Source organism: Vipera berus, assembly GCF_964194415.1.
Source record: "Vipera berus genome assembly, chromosome: 2".
NCBI lineage: Eukaryota > Metazoa > Chordata > Lepidosauria > Squamata > Viperidae > Vipera > Vipera berus.
In genome coordinates, this window is record NC_138203.1 from 8,062,136 (window position 1) to 8,080,929 (window position 18,794).

The following is an 18,794-nucleotide window of genomic DNA, read 5'->3' on the forward strand; positions in this document are numbered from 1 at the left end:
CCCTGGCTGATTTTCTTTCTTTTTTTGGGGGGGTGGGGGGACCCACACCTGCAGCTCTTCCAAAAGACAAAAGGGGGGAGGGGGGAAGGGGCTGTTTTTAATGTACCCGTTCTCTTATCCCGGATTTGCACGGAATCGTTCCAACAACTATCGCAAGGATAATTATTTCCTTCTTTCCCCCCCCCGCTCTCCTTCCTTCCTTTTTTTCCCTTCCTCCCTTCCATCCCTCCCTACCTCCTTCCATCCCTTCCTTTTTCCTTCTGTCCTTCCTCTCTCCCTCCCGCTTCCTCATTTTCCTTCCTTCCATGCTCTTTCTTTCTTTTCCTTCCTTCCTTCTTTCCTTCCTTCCTTCCTTCCTTCCTTCTATCCATCCTTCCCCTCCCTCCCGCCCTCTCTCACTCTTCTCTCTCACCCTCCCTCCTTCTTTACTTGTTCCCTTCTTCCCTCCCTCCCTCCTTTCTCCCTCCCCCTTTCTTTCCTTCATTCCATCCTCCCTCTCTCCCTCTCTTTCCTTCTTTCCTTCCTTCCTTTGTTCCCTGGCAATACATCCCTGGTGAACTCGTAGGGCACTGTTCCCCAACCTGGCGCCCTTCGAAGCTCTTCAGCTGCAACTCTCAAGAGGACCCCAGCCAGGTGGTCCAACCATATGGGATGGGAAGTGACAGAGGTTGCAGCCTGCTGGGGAAGATGGTCCCAGTAGTAGAGAAAAGCCATCTCTCCTTGCTTCTAGGGCAAGGGGTAGTTGTGGTCTTGGCCTCAGCTGGTTTTTCTTGCCCTCCTGGCCCCAAACAAGCCTGGTATCCAAAGAAAAAGGTGATGAATTTAGGAGGATCTCGGCTGGCTTCTGACCAGAAATGGACAGGGATGGATTCTCCTTGGAACACGGACGCCTATTCTTGTCTCCACCACTAATCTTAACAGGTAGATTTATTTTTTTCCAAGTCTCTTTCTTGGGTGTCCGTTTTCCTCCCTGATCAAAGTTGGTCTGCACGTCTTCAAGGTGGACAGCTGTCTCCACGTTGAGCAAGAGAACCATTCCTAGTGCAGCTCCCGTCGGAGCCGATCAATTCCATCGTTCTCGTCCCTGTCTTCCCCAAAGGATCTCCTGTATTCCTCGAGAACCAGAAAGAAAAGCACGTTCAGATGTTCAAAAAAACATAATCCTTTCAAAGCGGCCCTTTCCGGTCACATGGGAGACGTCATCTCGGCCTCCGGGTCTTGCTTTGAAGGTCCTGGATCTGAGGGAGAGCGATTGTGGAAGTCTACCAGGATGTTGTAGATGAACATCCCAACAAGGCATCCAAGGGTTGGGGCCACCAACGGCACCCACCACCAGCAGTGGCCTGCTCTGAAAAGGAAGTCCAGGTTAGCAGTAGACCCTAAGCCAGGACATCTCAACCTTGGCCACTTGGGAGATATGTGGACCAACCCTCAGAATTCCCCAGCCAGCTAGCTGAGGAATTCTGGGATTTGAAGTCCACACACTGAAATCCACACGGGTCTCAACCTTTAAAGTCCGCACGTGTGTCTCAACCTTGAAGGTGTGCGGACTTCAACTCCCAGAATTCCTCAGCCAGCATGGCTAGCTGGAGAATTCTGGGAGTTGAAGTCCGGACCTCTTCAAGTGGCCAAGGTTGAGACACACTGCCTTCAGCCGTGACCTCTGCAGTATTGGTCAGCCTTCTTCTGCTCCCAAAGTTAGATTAAAATCATGGTTCCCAGCTGGCCCAGGGCATTGTGGGAATCCATCTTTAACCCTGTAATAAATTGGAAGGTTAGTTTGATCTGAAAAGTTGCCTGGAGCCACACAAGTTTGAGCCCTGCTCTTGGCAATTGGTGGACATTCCCTTGTATATTTTACTTATTTATTTATTTCAAAGATGTATATATAACCAGCCACAATTTAAAAGGTAAAGGTTCCCCCGCACATGCATGCTATTCGTTTCCGACTCTAGGGGCCGGTGCTCATCTCCGTTTCAAAGCCGAAGAGCCAGCGCTTGTCCGAGGACGTCTCCGTGGTCATGTGGCCGGCATGACTAGACGCCAAAGGCGCACGGAACGCTGTTACCTTCCCACCGTAGTTGTCCCTATTTTCCTACTTGCATTTTTACATGCTTTCGAACTGCTAGGTTGGCAGAAGCTGGGACGAGTAACAGGCACTCACTCTGTTATGCGGCACTCGGGATTCGACCCGCCAAACTGCCGACCTGATCAACAAGCTCAGCGTCCTAACCCACTGAGCCACCACGTCCCTCGCCACAATTATAAACAACCAAGAAAAGATTGGACAGCCATGTGTCTGGAATGGTATATAGGTTCTCCTGCTTGAGCAGGGGGTTGGACTAGAAGACCTCCAAGGTCCCTTCCATTACTCGGTTAATCAGTGGAACAGCTTGCCTCCAGAAGTTGTGGGTGCTCCATCACTGGAGGCTTTTAAGAAGAGACTGGACAGCCATTTGTCTGAAATGGTATAGGGCAGTGATGGCGAAACCTTTAAAGACCGAGTGCCCAAACCGCAATCCCAAACCCACTTACGTATCGTTGGGTGCCAGGTGGGCGTGGCCAATTGGGTGGGTGTGGCCAATTGGGTGGGCGTGGCTGCGGTGGTAACGGCAGACTGGCTGGGACTTAAAAGTTCAATCAAGCAATTTCAACTTTGCGAGAACATTCCCCCCCCCCCCCGGAAGAAGTTTGAAATTGATTGATTGAACCTTTTTTTTTTTTGCACATGGCGGCGGAGGCCTAAAGCGAAAAGGTTTTATAAAAAGCCAGCTGAAGGCCAAAGACTGGGGCGACGGCTCGCGTGCCATAGGTTCACCACCACGGGTATAGGGTCTCCTATTTGAGCAGGGGGTTGGACTAGAAGACCTCCAAGGTCCCTTTCAACTCTGTTACGCTGTAAGGTTTATTGCTCCAAAATGGTAACAACCCGAAGGGTGAGCAGTTAGAAATATATGACCACCTGACCACAGTTCAGCCCCAAATTTTTGCCGTTAAGTGAGACAATTGGTAAGCAAGTTTTGCCCCCATTTTATGACATTTCTTGCCCCAGTTGTTAAGTGAGTCAGTGCAGTTGGTAAGTTAGTAACTGTTCTGTACCAGCCTGCTACCGGCCCTGCAGCAAAAGCAGGGACAACCCCTTTACAAACGGCAAGAGGCTGGAATAAAGCCTGCCAAATTTATTAACATAAAACAGAGTAAGACAAGACACCAACCATGAAACAGGAGCTACGAAACAGGAACTATCCAAGCGGTTGCCTTCAGCACACCAGCCCTCCCACACATTCCCCTTAAATACAGTTCAGGGCATGGCCTCTCTCTGCCTCCTTCTGAGGTGCCGCATTGCCTTCCTCTGTTTACTCCTGACTGACTGCCTCCTGCGTCGGGCGTCCTTGAACATCCATGCTGTCAGGCTCACACAGCTGGGTCTCCGTCGTGACCAGGTGGGAGGGGCCCGGCTGAGGGCTCTGCAGAGCCTCAAGGCCATCATCAGCAAGCTCTTCAACACCCCCCTCCTCCTCCTCTGAGTCGTCCGACCCAACTGCCGAACCCACAGGCTGACCCTGAATCAGAACAGTAACCCGATGGCTAAGAGATTCCGATTTCCCCGTTGACTTTGCTTGCCAGTAGGTCACAAAGGCTGATCCCGGCACACTGCGACCGTCGTAAATATGAATCAGTTGCCAAGCCTCTGAATTTCGATCATGTGACCCTGGGGATGCTGCAACGGTCGTAAGGATGACAAACAGTCCTCGGTCGCTTTCTTAAGTGCCGTTGTAACTCCAAATGGTCACAGTCAAGGACTGTATTACAGGAAATGGAAAAGAAAAAAACCCCGCTTCCATTCAGTGACAATATCACAACTTCGGCTTATGCTTGTTCAGACCTTGAGCAGAGTCCTTCATGGTTTGAAATAAACCTAGTTATAACAGCAGGTCAGATCTTCGTGGATCCTAGCATGGATAGTCGTCAACGGCAATCATTTATTTAGCGAATGCTCAAAATTACAGCTGCACTGAAAAAGGGATTTACCACCGCTGCAGCATCCCCATGATCAAAATCCAGACGCTTGGCCACAGACTCATTTTTCTTTCTTTTTTTATGTATACATTTTATTAATTTTTTACAATGATTTGGAAACAGCATGTTACCTGGGTTCGTATGTTTAAAAAATAATAATTCCTACAGTTCCATAATATGTTAATTATTATACATTCTTTGATCTTCTCTTCATCCAATAGCCTTCTTCTTTTATCAACATTTGGCAAATATTCTTAAAATTCAATCTATATAAAGTGAAATAGAAAGCTTTCTCTTGTATTTATACAAACAACAGTAACATCAGCATATAGCATCTTTTTTTTTAATCAGTTTATATTTCAGCTGTGTTTAGAGCAATCATATTAAATCACCGTATGTCCTGTTTTCAAAATTCTTATTTAAACTTAGTTTCCCCTCTGTATTCAAACCATTCTTGTCAGTCATAATTTTCTCAAAGTTAATAATCTTTAAATGTCCAACCTTTTCATTCATGTACACCGTCCCAATATTTTTACATTTCATAATTATAAAAATGACTATACTACTTATATATCTTATCTCTTTTACCATGAGACCCCTTTATATCCATAAATTATCTATTCTTTTAACTGTATTCAAACAGGTGTTTGATCATATAGTACTCCCTCTGGTTGTTGTTAGTTGCGAAGTCGTGTCCGACCCATCGCGACCCCCTGGACAATGTTCCTCCAGGCCTTCCTGTCCTCCACTATCTTCTGGAGTCCCTTTAAGCTCACGCCTACTGCTTCAGGGACTCCATCCAGCCACCTCATTCTCTGTCGTCCCCTTCTTCTATTGCCCTCCATCTTTCCCAGCATTAGGCTCTTCTCCAGTGAGTCCTTCTCATTAGGTGGCCAAAGTATTTGGGTTTCAACTTCAGGATCTGGCCTTCTAAAGAGCAGTCAGGGTTGATCTCCTCTAGGACTGACCGGTTTGATCGCCTTGCAGTCCAAGGGACTCACAAGAGTCTTATCCAGCACCATAGTTCAAAGGCCTCCATTCTTTGGCGCTCAGTCTTTCTGACAGTCCAACTTTCACAGCCATACATTGCAACTGGGAAGACCATGGCCTTGACTATATGCACTTTTGTTGACAGGGTGATGTCTCTGCTTTTTAGTGTGCTGTCTAGATTTGCCATGGCTTTCCTCCCAAGGAGCAAGCGTCTTTTAATTTCTTGGCTGCAATCCCCATCTGCAGTGATCTTGGAGCCCTGGAAAATAAAATCTGTCACTACCTCCATTTCTTCCCCATCTATTTGCCAGGAATTGAGAGGGCCGGATGCCATGATCTTGGTTTTCTTAATGTCAACCCAACTTTTGCACACTCCTTCTTCACCCGCAACAAGAGGCTCTTTAGTTCCTCTTCACTTTCTGCCATTAGAGTGGTATCATCTGCATATCGTAGGTTGTTGATATTTCTCCCGGCAATCTTAATTCCAACTTTTGATTCATGTAGTCCTGCCTTTCTCATGATGTGCTCTGCATATAAGTTAAATAGGCAGGGCGACAGTATACAGCCTTGCCGGACTCCTTTCCCAATTTTGAACCAATCAGTGCTTCCGTGTCCAGTTCTCACTGTCGCTTCTTGACCCACATATAGGTTTCTCAAGAGACAAATGAGATGGTCTGATACTCCCATCTCTTTAAGAACTTGCCACAGTTTGTTGTGATCCACACAATCAAAGGCTTTAGCATAGTCAATGAAGCAGAAGTAGATGTTTTTCTGGAACTCTCTAGCTTTCTCCATGATCCAGCGTATGTTGGCAATTTGATCTCTAGTTCCTCTGCCTCTTCGAAATCCTGCCTGTACTTCTGGAAGTTCTCAATCCACATACTGCAACCTCTGGTAGGTCGCATCAAATCTCTGGCTTGTATTTATGACGGTCTCAGCATACCAGGGTCACATGATCCCGGGGTCACTTCATCCCCCTTTGCCACCTTCTGACAAGCCAAGTCAAATGCGGGAAGCCGGATTCTCTTAACGACCGTGTGACTAACGTCACCAATTGCCCCGATTCAGTTAACAACAGCAGCAAGAAAAAGTCGTAAAATTGGGGCAAAAACTCACTTAACAAATGTCTCACTTAACAGTGGAAATTTTGGGCTCAGTTGTGGGTCGTAAGTTGAGAACTACCTGTAATGTAAGATGGCAGAAGTCCTACCACGCCAGATGGCGTGATAGTCCTTATCGGTAAACTCAGTGCCACCAACTCACCGAAACACTTGTAAACCCCATCCAGCAAGAGCAGTAAAAATCCGCGGGGGTAGATCCCTGGAAGGGTTAATGGCGTAGCCGGTGTTCATCCCCATGGACATGCCAATGACGACGACCAACAGCCCGGTGATGAAGGCATTGGTGCCTGGCAGCGCCCTGGCGTTCTTCACGTCGTGGATGACGAGAATACCGATCATCAGCATGCTGCTTGCAATAACCTGCGGAAGAGACAGATGGGCGTGAAGGCTCAAGATGATCCGAGGGCAGGGTGGGACCCTATAGAATATCTGTAGCTCAGCCTTGAACGGTGGAGGCCCTGGTGCTCTCTGCGCTGGGCGGTTTTCTTGCAGGCATCTCGTGAAAAGACTAGGTAACCTCATCAGGGCTAGAAGGGAGGAAGACGAGGAAGATGAACAGGAGGAGAAAGGCAATGGGGTCCTGGGTGCTCTGAGCTGGGTTGTTTTCTTGCAGACATCTCATCAAATAACTAGGTAACCTCATCAGGGCTAGAAGGGAGGAAGAGGAGGAGAAAGACAATGGGGTCCTGGGTGCTCTGAGCTGGCTGGCTTCCTTGCAGATGTCCCATGAAATGACTAGGTAACCTCATCAGGGCTAGAAGGGAGGAGGAGGAAGAGAGGCATGAAGGTTTAGGACAATCAAAGGGTAAGGTGTGACCCTAAAGATTATTTGTAGCTCAGCCCTGAACTGCGGGATCCTGGGTGCTCTCCGAGCTGGGTGGTTTTCTTGCATACGTTTCATGACCCAACTAGGTAACATCATCAGTGCTAGAAGGGAGCGGGGTTTGTGGGAGAAGAGGAGGAAGAGGAGATTGTGGGTCCTTGCTGCTCTCCGAGCTGGGTGGTTTTCTTGCATACGTTTCATGACCCAACTAGGTAACCATCATCAGTGCTAGAAGGGAGCGGGGTTTGTGGGAGAAGAGGAGGAAGAGGAGATTGTGGGTCCTTGCTGCTCTCCGAGCTGGGTGGTTTTCTTGCATACGTTTCATGACCCAACTAGGTAACCATCATCAGTGCTAGAAGGGAGCGGGGTTTGTGGGAGAAGAGGAGGAAGAGGAGATTGTGGGTCCTTGCTGCTCTCCGAGCTGGGTGGTTTTCTTGCAGCTGTTTCATGACCCAACTAGGTAACATCACTTTTAGAAGGGAGTGGGGGGGTGTGGAGCGGAGGAAAGAGGAGGACCGTGGGGGTCCTTGGTGTTCTCTGAGCTTGGTTATTTTCTTGCAGTCATTTAATTATCCAAGTAGGTCACATCAGTGTTAAAAGGGACTGGAGTTTGCTTCTTGTATATACACAGTAGCCTACTATTGTACATGAACAAAGAGTAAATCCCACTTCCTTCTAGCATTGATGATGTTACCTAGTTGGGTCATGATACACCTGCAAGAAAACAACCAAGCTCAGAGAGCACCAAGGACCCCACAGTCCTCCTCCTCCTCCTCCTCCTCCTCTTCGCCCCCCCCCTTCCCCACAAACCTTTCTCCCTTCTAGCACTGATGATGTTACCTAGCTGGGTCATGAAACATCTGCAAGAAAACCACCAAGCTCAGAGAGCACCAGGGACCCCACAGTAGGGTTTAGCCGGCAGAAGTGAAGATTTAAGGAAGGAACTGTGGGAAGTCAGCCCCCCAGAGAAGGAAATATTAAAAGGGCAGAAAAATATATTTCCTCAAAGGATCTTAAAAGAGGCAGAAAAGCATGCCCAGTTTTTCTTAGTAGCCCCAAGTCTCCCTCCCCCCCAAGCAGAAACCAGCTCTGTAGAAATGCAGATGTAAACCATCCAGGAAGGATGGAGGCCCCCAGCTAGAAAATTAAGACGACAAACACACCTAAAAATCTACATACCCCACCCAAACTCTAAGACAGGACATAATAGGACTAACCCACAGATGCCAAAGGGGGACACTCAGACTCGTCAGAATACATGACACAGGAAATACAAAGCCTCAAACAGGAACAGGAAATAGCTCCAAACAAAAGGCTCCAGAGGGTATAAAAACCCACTCCCTACATGTGCTTCCTCTCATTTCTTCCAGAGCCACCTTCCTCTCTGGCTCTCCTCTTCAATAAACTGCAACCTTCTTTCTAAAGCAGTCGCCATGTTGTTTATTCCCGGCTTGGACTGAACCACGATGAAGACTTTTCCTCCAACAGAACGAAAATAGTCTTCTGGTATCTGAAGGGCTGTTCTACACAAAAGGTGCCTTCACCACCACTAGACCAAACAGGGCCTGGCTTCTAGCCCTGGGTTCAAGAACACTAACCTCCTGCAGAAACCCGTTCCACAGAGACACATAAGGGGCAGGATAGGTGGCAAAGATCCCTGCAGTGGCTGTCGGTCCCGTCACGGTCAGGTTTCCTCCCGTGTAATTCTGTAGCGCTTCTAAAAGGGAAGAAGGAAGCAACTATTTGGAGACCAAACAGAAAAACACAAAGGAAGGTTTGTTTGTTTTTTTTAAAAAAAATACAGGTCGTCCTTACAGCCATTTGTTTAGTGGCCATTCAGTGCAACATCCCTGAAAAAGGGACTTAGGATACTTTTTCTCACTTAACGACCGTTGCAGCATTCCCCACGGTCATGCGAACAAATTTCAAGTGGTCGGTTCATATTTATGACGGTCGCAGCGATCCCCCCCCCCAGGGTCCCGTGATCCGCTTTTGCGAACTTCCGGCAAGCAAAGGCAACGGGGAAGCTGGCTTCACTCAACAACGATGTTACTGTTTAAGAGGTGCAGTGATTCGCTTAAGAACCGTGTCAGGAAAGGTCGTAAAATGGGGCAGAACTCATTTAACACTGTCTTACTTGGCAGCAGTTGTGGTCATTAAGTCGAGGACTACCTGTATTCTCAAGGCAGGCCCAGTTCTGGGGTGGGGAGGCTAATTTCTGCCATCACCTCCATGAGGAATGACTTCATGACTCCCCATTCCAACCTGCAGCCTTGGGATTTCCTAGTGGTCTCTTATCCCAGCAGTACTGAGGCTCAAACAGACTTTTTTCCCCCCCAAATCTAAACCACCTTAACCAAATACTGTCCCCTATTTGGGGGCTTGTTAAAGAAGGCCAGGAGATGAGCAGTAAAGAGAATTTGCCTTTTATTTTTTTTCAGGCCTGGCATTTTCATATTGTGTGTCTCCTGCTTCAAAACCAGTAGAAATTACCTCAGTACTCGTGCCAAAAATATAAATAGAAGACTTACAGTTTGGCATGGAGGACATCCAGTGGGTGTGATGTCATTTCAGAAATGTGGAAAATGTAATTTTAGCAGCTTAATAGATTTCTTTTCTTAAAAATGATCAGGTGGGTGGAGGCTAAAACATGCAACGAACAGTTGCAGGTATTGGGTGTGTCTAGTTGAATGAAAAGAAGGACGATCTGTAAAATAAGATCTCTGCTTCTTGCTGGTTTCCTAGCAAATGATGGCCTCTTTGGGGATTAAATCGACAGTCGCATCCTTCAAGAGGCTTCCCAGAAACAGGGTTATTATGGCCTAAGCATGAGTCTACCAGTCTCCATGAGGTTAATTGAAGTCCCCAATCATTGAAGGAGAATATTTGTAGCTCAGGGGTGAAATGAGGGGTCCTTGGTGCTCTCTGAGCTTGGTAGTTTTCTTGCAGACGTTTCATGACCCAACCAGGTAACCTCATCAGTGTTAGAAAGCAGGTGAGATTGGGAGGAGGAGGAGGAGGAAGGAGGAAGAAGGAGGAGGAGGAGGAAGAGGAGGAGGAGGAGGAGGAAGAGGAGAAGGAGAAGGAGAAGGAGGAGGAAGAGGAGGAGGAGGAGGAGGAAGAGGAGAAGGAGGAGGAAGAGGAGAAGAAGAAGAAGAAGAAGAAGAAGAAGAAGAAGAAGAAGAAGAAGAAGAAGAAGAAGAAGAAGAAGAAGAAGAAGAAGAAGAAGAAGAAGAAGAAGAAGAAGAAGAAGAAGAAGAAGAAGAAGAAGAAGAAGAAGACGACCGCAGGGTGTTTGGTGCTCTCTGAGCTTGGTTGTTTTCATGCAGATGTTTCATTACCCAACCAGGTAACTTCATCAGTGTTAGAAAGGAGGTGTGTGTGTGGGAGGAGGAGGAAGACCAGAGGATCTTTGATGCTCTCTGAGCTTGGTAGTTTTCTTGCAGACGTTCATGACCCAATTAGGGAACATTATCAATGCATGGAAGGAGAGGGGTTTGCAGAGAGGAGGAGGAGGAGGAAGAGGACAACAATGAGGACTGTGGAGTCCTTGGTGCTCTCTTAGCTTGGTGTTTTTCTTGCAGATGTTTCATGACCCAACTAGGTAACATCAGCAGTGCTAGAAGGGAGTGTGATTTGCAGAGAGGAGGAGGAAGAGGAGTGAAAAAGGAGGGGACAAGAGGAGAAGAGAAGGAGGAGGAGAACCACAGGGACTTTGTTGCTCTCTGAACTTGGTTGTTTTCTTGCAGATATTTTATGACCCAACTAGATAACTTCATTAGTGCTAGAATGGAGTGGGGTTTATCATGGGGAGGAGGAGGAGGAGGAGGAAGAGTCCTTGGTGTTCTCTGAGCTTTCTTGTTTTCTTGCAGACGTTTCATTACCCTAACTAGGTAACATCATCAGTGCTAGACTATCACTGATGATGTTCGCTAGTTTGGTAATGAAAGGTCTGCAAGAAAACAAGCAAGCTCAGAGAGCACCAAAGGATTCCCCAATCATTAAACGTGAGATTGCATTATAGAATTAGACTGCAGCTGGCTCATAAAACAAAGAGAAAGCTGCACATCTGTACTCGGAGATGTATCCTTACGGGATGGCCTCCTCCTCCTCCTCCTCCTCCTCCTCCTCCTCCTCCTTCTCACTCCCAGCACAGAAATGTAGAGCTTTTTCCAATAAGGGGAGGGCGTCCAATCTTGGCAACATTTAACACTTGTAGACTTCAACTCCCAATATGGCTGGTTGGGGAATTCTGGGTGTTTGAAGTCCACAAGTCTTAAAAGTTTCCAAGGTTGGCTACCCCTGAGATAAAGAGACTCTAGATAGTCCTCAACCTGCAACAGTTCATCTAGTGACTGTTCCAAGTTACAACGGCACTGGGAAAAAATGACTTATGACCGTTTTTCACACTTAAAGACCACTGCAGCCTCCCTACGGTTATGTGATCAAAATTCAGACTCTTGAAAACTGACTCCGATTTATGACGGTTGCTCTTCCCAGGGTCACATGATCCCCTTTTGCGACCTTTGGACAAACAAAGTCAGTGGGAAAGCCAGATACATTTAATAACCGTGTGACTATCTCAGCATCTGCCACTTGACAAATGTCTCTCTTAGCAACAGAAATGTTGGGCTCTTGGGATTCCTAAAGATAGACTATAAAAATATCTTTCTATGGATTAAGGGGAATCCCTAAAAAATATAACTGATTTTACATTTAGCTTTTAGATCTGTAAAGGAAAAAAAAAAGTCAGCTTTTAGAATATAACTCCAAACTATATTATAGAACTTGGAATGACATATCAAAAGATATTATTTTAATAATTGATGTACGGTCAAGATGACTTATAGAATCTTCAGTGGTTATTTTGGAACCATAGTGTAGAATCTAGAATTTTATATATAAAAGATAGTATTTTAATAATTGTTGAATGGTTAAGGCAAAAAATATATTTTTAATAACTGGTGATTTGTTCAGATGAAAATTAGACTTTAATGGTAAAACATAAGAATGCTTTGTAATGAACAATATAAGTTTTGTAGACAAAATTTATTCTTTATTGAAATAGGGAATTGTGGGTTACCCAAAAATTAAGCTTTTTCCTATATACTATCGGCTATTCTAGAATATCCTATTGCAATTAGATCAAATTTAAAAAGAGGATATTGATATGTATTACTGAAAATATATTTTGTTGATTGACTAGGTTACAACTAGAAATGTACTAACTTGCCTATTTTGACTATGTAATAACTAAGAGAATTAGGGCATCTCTGTTGATGTAACCTGAACTATTTACAACTGGTTATTTCTTATTTTAACTACCCAACCACCATATTGTTTCACAAATATATGTATATGTAAATATTAAAAAAATCAATAAAACTTGTATTAAAAAAATGTTGGGCTCAACTGCGGTCATAAGTTGAGGACTCCCTGTAATTGTTTTTTTTTCCCTCCTGCAAACAAAGGAGGATTTGTACATACCATAATATAAAACAAAAATAACAGCCGATGCGGTGAAGGATCCAAAGAACTGTCCAATCACGTAGGCCGGGAGTTTGCGCCAGAGTAGATTTCCTACCACACAGTTGGCGAAACTGATGGACGCGTTCATATGAGCACCTGGTGACGACAAGACAGCAGGAGGAGAACTATTAGGATGGTAGCAGGAAGAGGGACAGCAACCTGCTGGTTTAATAGAACTAACCACGATCCACATCATTACGCAATAAAATGTCATGAAATCTCAGTTCCAAGGGTGCTTTTTCAAGAGGCAACTGGACTTTCTTGTTTTTCTTTTCAAGATGTTTAGCTTCTCGTCCAAGAAGCTTCTTCAGCTCTGACTGGATGGTGGGGAATGGAAGGATTTATATTCCTTGCAGACAGCTGGTCATTTGCATTCTTTTCGAGAGTCGTTGAGGCCACCTGCAGGTTTACCTGTGTCCTCAAGGTCACCTGTTTAATGCAAATGGGTGTGAAGGGACCCAGGGCAGAAAACATCCTGCAGCCAAGAAGGCTCCACACCCATTTCCACTTCTTAAAAGGTAAAGGTAAAGGTTCCCCCGCACATGCGTGCCAGTCATTTCCGACTCTAGGGGCCGGTGCTCATCTCTGTTTCAAAGCCGAAGAGCCAGCGCTTGTCCGAGGACGTCTCCGTGGTCATGTGGCCGGCATGACTAGACGCCAAAAGCGCACGGAACGCTGTTACCTTCCCACTGTAGTGGTCCCTATTTTTCTACTTGCATTTTTACGTGCTTTCAAACTGCTAGGTTGGCAGAAGCTGGGACGAGTAACAGGCGCTCACTCTGCTACCCGGCACTTGGGATTCAAACCGCCAAACTGCCGACCTTCTGATCGACAAGCTCAGCGTCCTAACCCACTGAGCCACCGCGTCCCTTTCCACTTCTTAGGATATAGATAAACCTCCAAGTGGCCTGAACGACTCTCTAAAAGGATGCAAATGACCAGCTGTCTGCAAGGAGTATAAATCCTTCCATTCCCCCACCATCCAGTCAGAGCTGAAGAAGCTTCTTGGATGAGAAGTGAAACGTCTTCAAAGAAAAACAAGGAAGCCCAGTTGCCTCGTGAAAAAGCACCCTTGGAACAACCATGACCTGGATGACTAAGAATCTCCATAGACATGATATCACAGCTTATGTTGAAACCAACGTTAGGGAAAGTAGTAGGAATAATATTCAGCAAAAGGATCCACCCTCTATCATGTCCTCCGGGCGCAGTGGAGATCGCCAAAGGTCTTTTTTTAACAACAGGTGAAGGAAAATCTTTGCACTATCTAGAAGAGTGTTTCTCAGCCTTGACAACTTGAAAATGGGTGGACTTCACTTCCCAGGATACATCAGCCAGTGTCCAAGACTTATCAAGGTTGAGAAACACTGAGCCTCGTGGCTTGAGAACTCTGGGACTTGTAGTTTCAAGATGGGTTGTGAAGGACAGTATAGAAGAAAATGTTTGTAGTTCAGGGTTGAACTGTGGAGTCCTTGGTGCTCTCTGAGATTGGTGGTTTTCACGCAGATGTTTCATGACCCAACTAGAGAACATCATCAGTGCTAGGAGGGATAGGGGTTTGGGAGGAGGAGGAGGAAGAGGAGAAGTTTGAGGACAACGACAACCATAGGGTCCTCGGTACTCTCTAACCTTGGTGGTTTTCATGCAGATGTTTTGTGACCCACTAGGTAGTATCAATAACAGTGTTCCAATATCTCGGGTTGCCACAAAGAAAAGGGAGTCAAGCCATTCTCCAAAGCACCCGAAGGCAGGACAAGAAGCAACGAACGGATGCAAACTAACCAAAGAGAGAAGCAACCTAGAACTAAAGAGAAATTTCCTGAGTGAGGACAATTAACCAGTGGAACAACTTGCCTCCAGAAGCTGTGGGTGCTCCAACACTGGAAGTTTTTAAGAAGAGATTGGACAACCATTGGCCAGAAATAGTATAGGGTTTCCTGCCTAAGCAGGGGGTTGGACTAGAAGACCTCCAAGGTCCCTTCCAACTCTGTTCTTCTATTCTATCATTGCTGCTAGAAGGGGGAGGGGTTTGGGGGGGAGGAGGAGGAGGAGGAGGAGAACTATAAAGTCCTTGGTACTCTCTGACCTTGCAGGCATTTCATTTCCAATCTAGATAACATCATCAGTTGCCCAGTTTACTAATCAGGCCCCCTCCCTCACCTTCTAGTCTCACCTGAGATTCCGCCAGCCGCATGGACTCCCAACATGACACCAAACCCAAACCCAAGGTTGATGCTCAGGTAGTCTCCAAAACTGTTCTTTCCCAACACAACTTGTGCCACGGTGCCAAGGCCAAAACTCTGTCAGGAGAAAAAGAAAAGGTCTCCCAGAAACTCTGCCATTTTAGATAGGGCAGGGTGGGGGGGTTTCTCCAAACCTGGCAACTTTGAGACTTGTGGACTCCAATTCCCATGCTAGCTGGGAAATTCTGGGGAAAAAAAACTAGTGTAAGGTTTTACACTTAGCCTCACAATCGCCCCAGCATTACTCAGGAATTGAAAAGAGCCAAAAGAAACTCCCCAGCCGAGGTTTCAGCCAGCAAACAACTTTTATTTTGATCAAAATAGAGTTGGGTGTCCCCATCTCTCTTCGTGGCTGGTAGAGAGATGAAGGCAACAGCCAGGAAAGAGTTCTTCCACCTTTTAATCCCTTTCCAGAACAAAGAGATCTGGTCTTGGTACTAGGAACCAAAAGGTACAGAAAAATAATTCCTAGATGATGACTCATACACAACAACCCAGGCTCCACCATGACTCCTTTCCCCCCCCCTCCCCTCAGCATGCTCTTTTCATGTAAGCAATCCCCTGTACCTAAAGCATGAGACATTTGCTTTTATATAACTAATTTCCCAATATAGAGCACCTACAAAGCTGCTTGCACATAAACAAAGATGATGACAAAGTATCACTACTAATATCAATATTACTAACATCAACCTCAAGCATAATGGTCTTTGGCACATCTGAGTCCAAGCAGGCATGACTCCGAGGTTGTTGAAGGTCTCTCGGTCAGAGGTTGCTTGAGCCAAACCTGGCTTTTGTTTTGGTTTCTTACCATTTGTGTTGACCATTTTTAAAACAAAATAAAAACCAGAAGAGCAAATATAGACAATAAAGAAAAATAGTAAATGGTAAAAGAAAAGAAATAGAAAAGGGAAAGAAAGAAAGAAAGAAAGAAAGAAAGAAAGAAAGAAAGAAAGAAAGAAAGAAAGAAAGAAAGAGGGAGGGAAGAAGGAAGGAAGAAAGAAAGAGGGAGGGACGGAGGGTGGGAGGAAGGAAGGAAGGAAGGAAAATAGGGAGAGAGGAAGGAAGGAAGGAAAATAGGGAGAGAGGAAGGAAGGAAGGAAGGAAGGAAGGAAGGAAGGAAGGAAGGAAGGAAGGAAGGAAGGAAGGAAGGAAAAGAAGGGAGAAAGGGAAGGAAGGAAGGAAAGAAGAAAAAGAAAGGAAGAAAGAAAGAAAGAAAGAAAGAAAGAGAGAGAGAGAGAAAGAAAGAAAGAAAGAAAGAAAGAAAGAAAGAAAGAAAGAAAGAAAGAAAGAAAGAAAGAAAGAGGGAGGGAGGGAGGGAGGGAGGGAGAAAGGAAGGAAAAGAGGAAGGGAGGATGAAAAAGAAAGAAAAAGAAGAAAGAAAGAAAGAAAGAAAGAAAGAAAGAAAGAAAGAAAGAAAGAAAGAAAGAAAGAAAGAAAGAAAGAAAGAAAGAAGAAGGAAAAGAGGGAGAGAGGAAGGAAGGGAGGATGAAAAAGAAAGAAAGAAAGAAAGAAAGAAAGAAAGAAAGAAAGAAGGAGGGAGGAAGGAAGGAAGGAAAAGAGGAAGGGAGGATGAAAAAGAGAAAGAAAGAAAGAAAGAAAGAAAGAAAGAAAGAAAGAAAGAAAGAAAGAAAGAAAGAAAGAAAGAAAGAAAGAGAAAAATGATGAAAAAATTCCTACCAATCTTCTTGAGAGTGGTTATGGATACATTTATAGAGTATTTTGCTATTCTTGCTAAAGTTACATTGTAACTTCCATGAGCTATACTTTCTAATCTTCAAACCCACTAGTAAAAATTTCATTTTTCTTTTTCTTTCACCAAAAATTCCATAAGCCAGGAAAAGGCATGCTTCCAATATTTCCATCCTTGCCCACCCACTCACCCACCCACATGGACCATCTTATAACTTAGTTTTTTCCCCCCAAAACCCACCAACTTGAAGATGGGTGGACTTGCGTTGCTGGCTGGGGGGAATTCTGGGAGTTGAAGTCCACCCATCTTCAAATTGCCACAGCTGAGAAACCCTGTCCTAACACCTTCTCCCCAACACACACCACGTCTTCTCACCATCAAGAGGAAGGTCCCCAGAGCTTCTGCCAGGCCCTGTCGGACCGTTTCGTTCCGGATCGTCACCACGTTGACTAATTTTCCCAACATCTCGTTCACCCAGATAGGACTTCTGTTGGAAAGGAAGATGTCACGCTAAAAAGACTCAAGTTTGCAGTGGCTTCAAATGCAACTGTGTTCTTTCATCTCCTCCCGGGTGCGTACTGACAGTTCCCACCATCTGGTTAAAGTCTAACCGGTCAATTGAGCATCTGCTGTCCTTATATAGCCCTTTCCACCACCCCACCCACCCTTTTGTCACCATCTCCTGGGCCACCATGACACCAAGGACCCACCAAGCATTTACAGCATTGTGACCTCAAATCCATTGTGAAAAAAAAGCAGAACTGCCTCCAGGAATTCTTGCAGAATCCAAAATGAAATCTGAGAATTTTCAAGGGGTAACAAAGGATGGAATTAAATTAAGCAACGTTCACCCTCCTGCTTGTTTCAGAAGCAACAAATGGAAATATTCATCTGGCATCTATTCACAGGCTAACTATAGATGTGATAATATCAAGAGATCGTATCAATCTCTAATTGTAACCCAGAGGATTTGTGATATGGGTTCCTGGAAAAATAATGTCAAACTCATGTCAGAAGGGGAGAATAAATTACATAATTGTACAGTGGTCTCCGAGTAGATCGAACACGTGAAAATATAACAAAGGAACATCAGAGAGCAATAGCTGGGAGAGTTATTAAATGTTGGGACATGACTTTCATCCTTTCATCGTGAAACAGTGGAACATACTGTAATTTTAGGATGAGTTAGACCGGTATAATTAACATAACAATTTGCAAAAATTCTCCCACTCGTAACCCAAGGTCAGAAATAAGAACACATCTCCGTTCAAGTGGAAACGTAAACAAGAAATCACCAGCAGAATAACAAAACATCTAGAGACTAAACCAGGGGTAGGCAACCTTGGCTCTTTTATGACTGGTGGACTTCAACTCCCAGAATTCCTGAGCCAGCCATCCAGAGGGAAGATTAATTCCCCTAGCACAGGGGTAGGCAACCTTGGCTCTTTTATGACTGGTGGACTTCAACTCCCAGAATTCCTGAGCCAGCCATCCAGAGGGAAGATCAATTCCCCTAGCACAGGGGTAGGCAACCTTGGCTCTTTTATGACTCGTGGACTTCAACTCCCAGAATTCCTGAGCCAGCCATGCTGAGGGAAAAGGGAGAGATTGCCATGCTGAGCCATGCTGGCTCAGGAATTCTGGGAGTTGAAGTCCACGAGTCATAAAAGAGCCAAGGTTGCCTACCCCTGGACTAAACAATATGATGAAAGGTTGAGAGAACTAGGTATGTCTAGTCTAGCGAAGAGGAGTAGGGCTAACACGAGTCTTCCAGTACTTGAGGGGTTGTCACAGAGAAGAGGGGGACAACCTATCCTCCAAAGCACCTAAAGGCAGGAGAAGCAATGACTGGAAACTAATCAAGGAGAGAAGCAAGGTAGAACAAAGGAGAAACCTCCTGACAGAACAATTAACCCCGTGCAATGACTTGCCTCCAGAAGTCGTGAGGACTCCAACACTGGAGTTTTTCCAGAAGAGACTGGACAGCTGTTTGTCTGAAATGGTATGGGCCAGAGGTAGGTAACCTTGGCTCTTTTAGGACACGTGGACTTCAACTCCCAGAATTCCTGAGTCAGCTATTCTGGGAGGTGAAGTCCACGAGTCATAAAAGAGACAAGGTTGCCTACCCCTGGTATAGCCAGTGGTGAGATTCAGCCGGTTCGCACCACTTCGGCAGATCTGGTAGCTAATTTTTTTTTGTTATCCAGGCCCAGAATGGACTTCTAGAAGCAGCATCCACCCAGAGAACCGGTTGTTGACGTATTCGAATCTCACCACTGGGTATACGGCTTCCTGCCTAAGCAGGAGACTGGACCAGAAGACCTCCAAGGTCCCTTTTGTTCTACACGGCTTCTCTCCTTGATGAGTTTCCACTC

General features: G+C 45.5%; 2 protein-coding genes across 7 annotated transcripts in view; one reads left to right on the forward strand and one right to left on the reverse strand.

Annotated features, from left to right (window-relative positions):
• The window catches only part of TPGS2 (tubulin polyglutamylase complex subunit 2), an 18,362-nt gene extending 15,965 nt beyond the window's left edge, over positions 1-2,397 (forward strand). For 4 of the 6 annotated variants that reach the window (XM_081320800.1, XM_081320803.1, XM_081320804.1 and 1 more), the window contains one exon: positions 566-2,397. In XM_081320800.1, the coding sequence (XP_081176926.1) occupies positions 566-912 (347 nt within the window). In that variant the 3' untranslated portion in view covers positions 913-2,397. The remainder of the gene's footprint in view (positions 1-565) is intronic. The other 2 variants (XM_081320801.1, XM_081320802.1) reach the window with 2 other exon arrangements.
• On the reverse strand, positions 1,186-17,113 carry AQP7 (aquaporin 7; the record flags this gene model as incomplete). The annotated part of the gene is made up of 7 exons (XM_081316324.1): positions 1,186-1,348; positions 6,274-6,491; positions 8,553-8,671; positions 12,442-12,579; positions 14,657-14,783; positions 16,795-16,906; positions 17,085-17,113. 7 exons carry the CDS (start codon positions 17,111-17,113, stop codon positions 1,186-1,188), a joined length of 906 nt encoding a protein of 301 aa, XP_081172450.1.
• Positions 17,114-18,794: the final 1,681 nt, after the last annotated feature.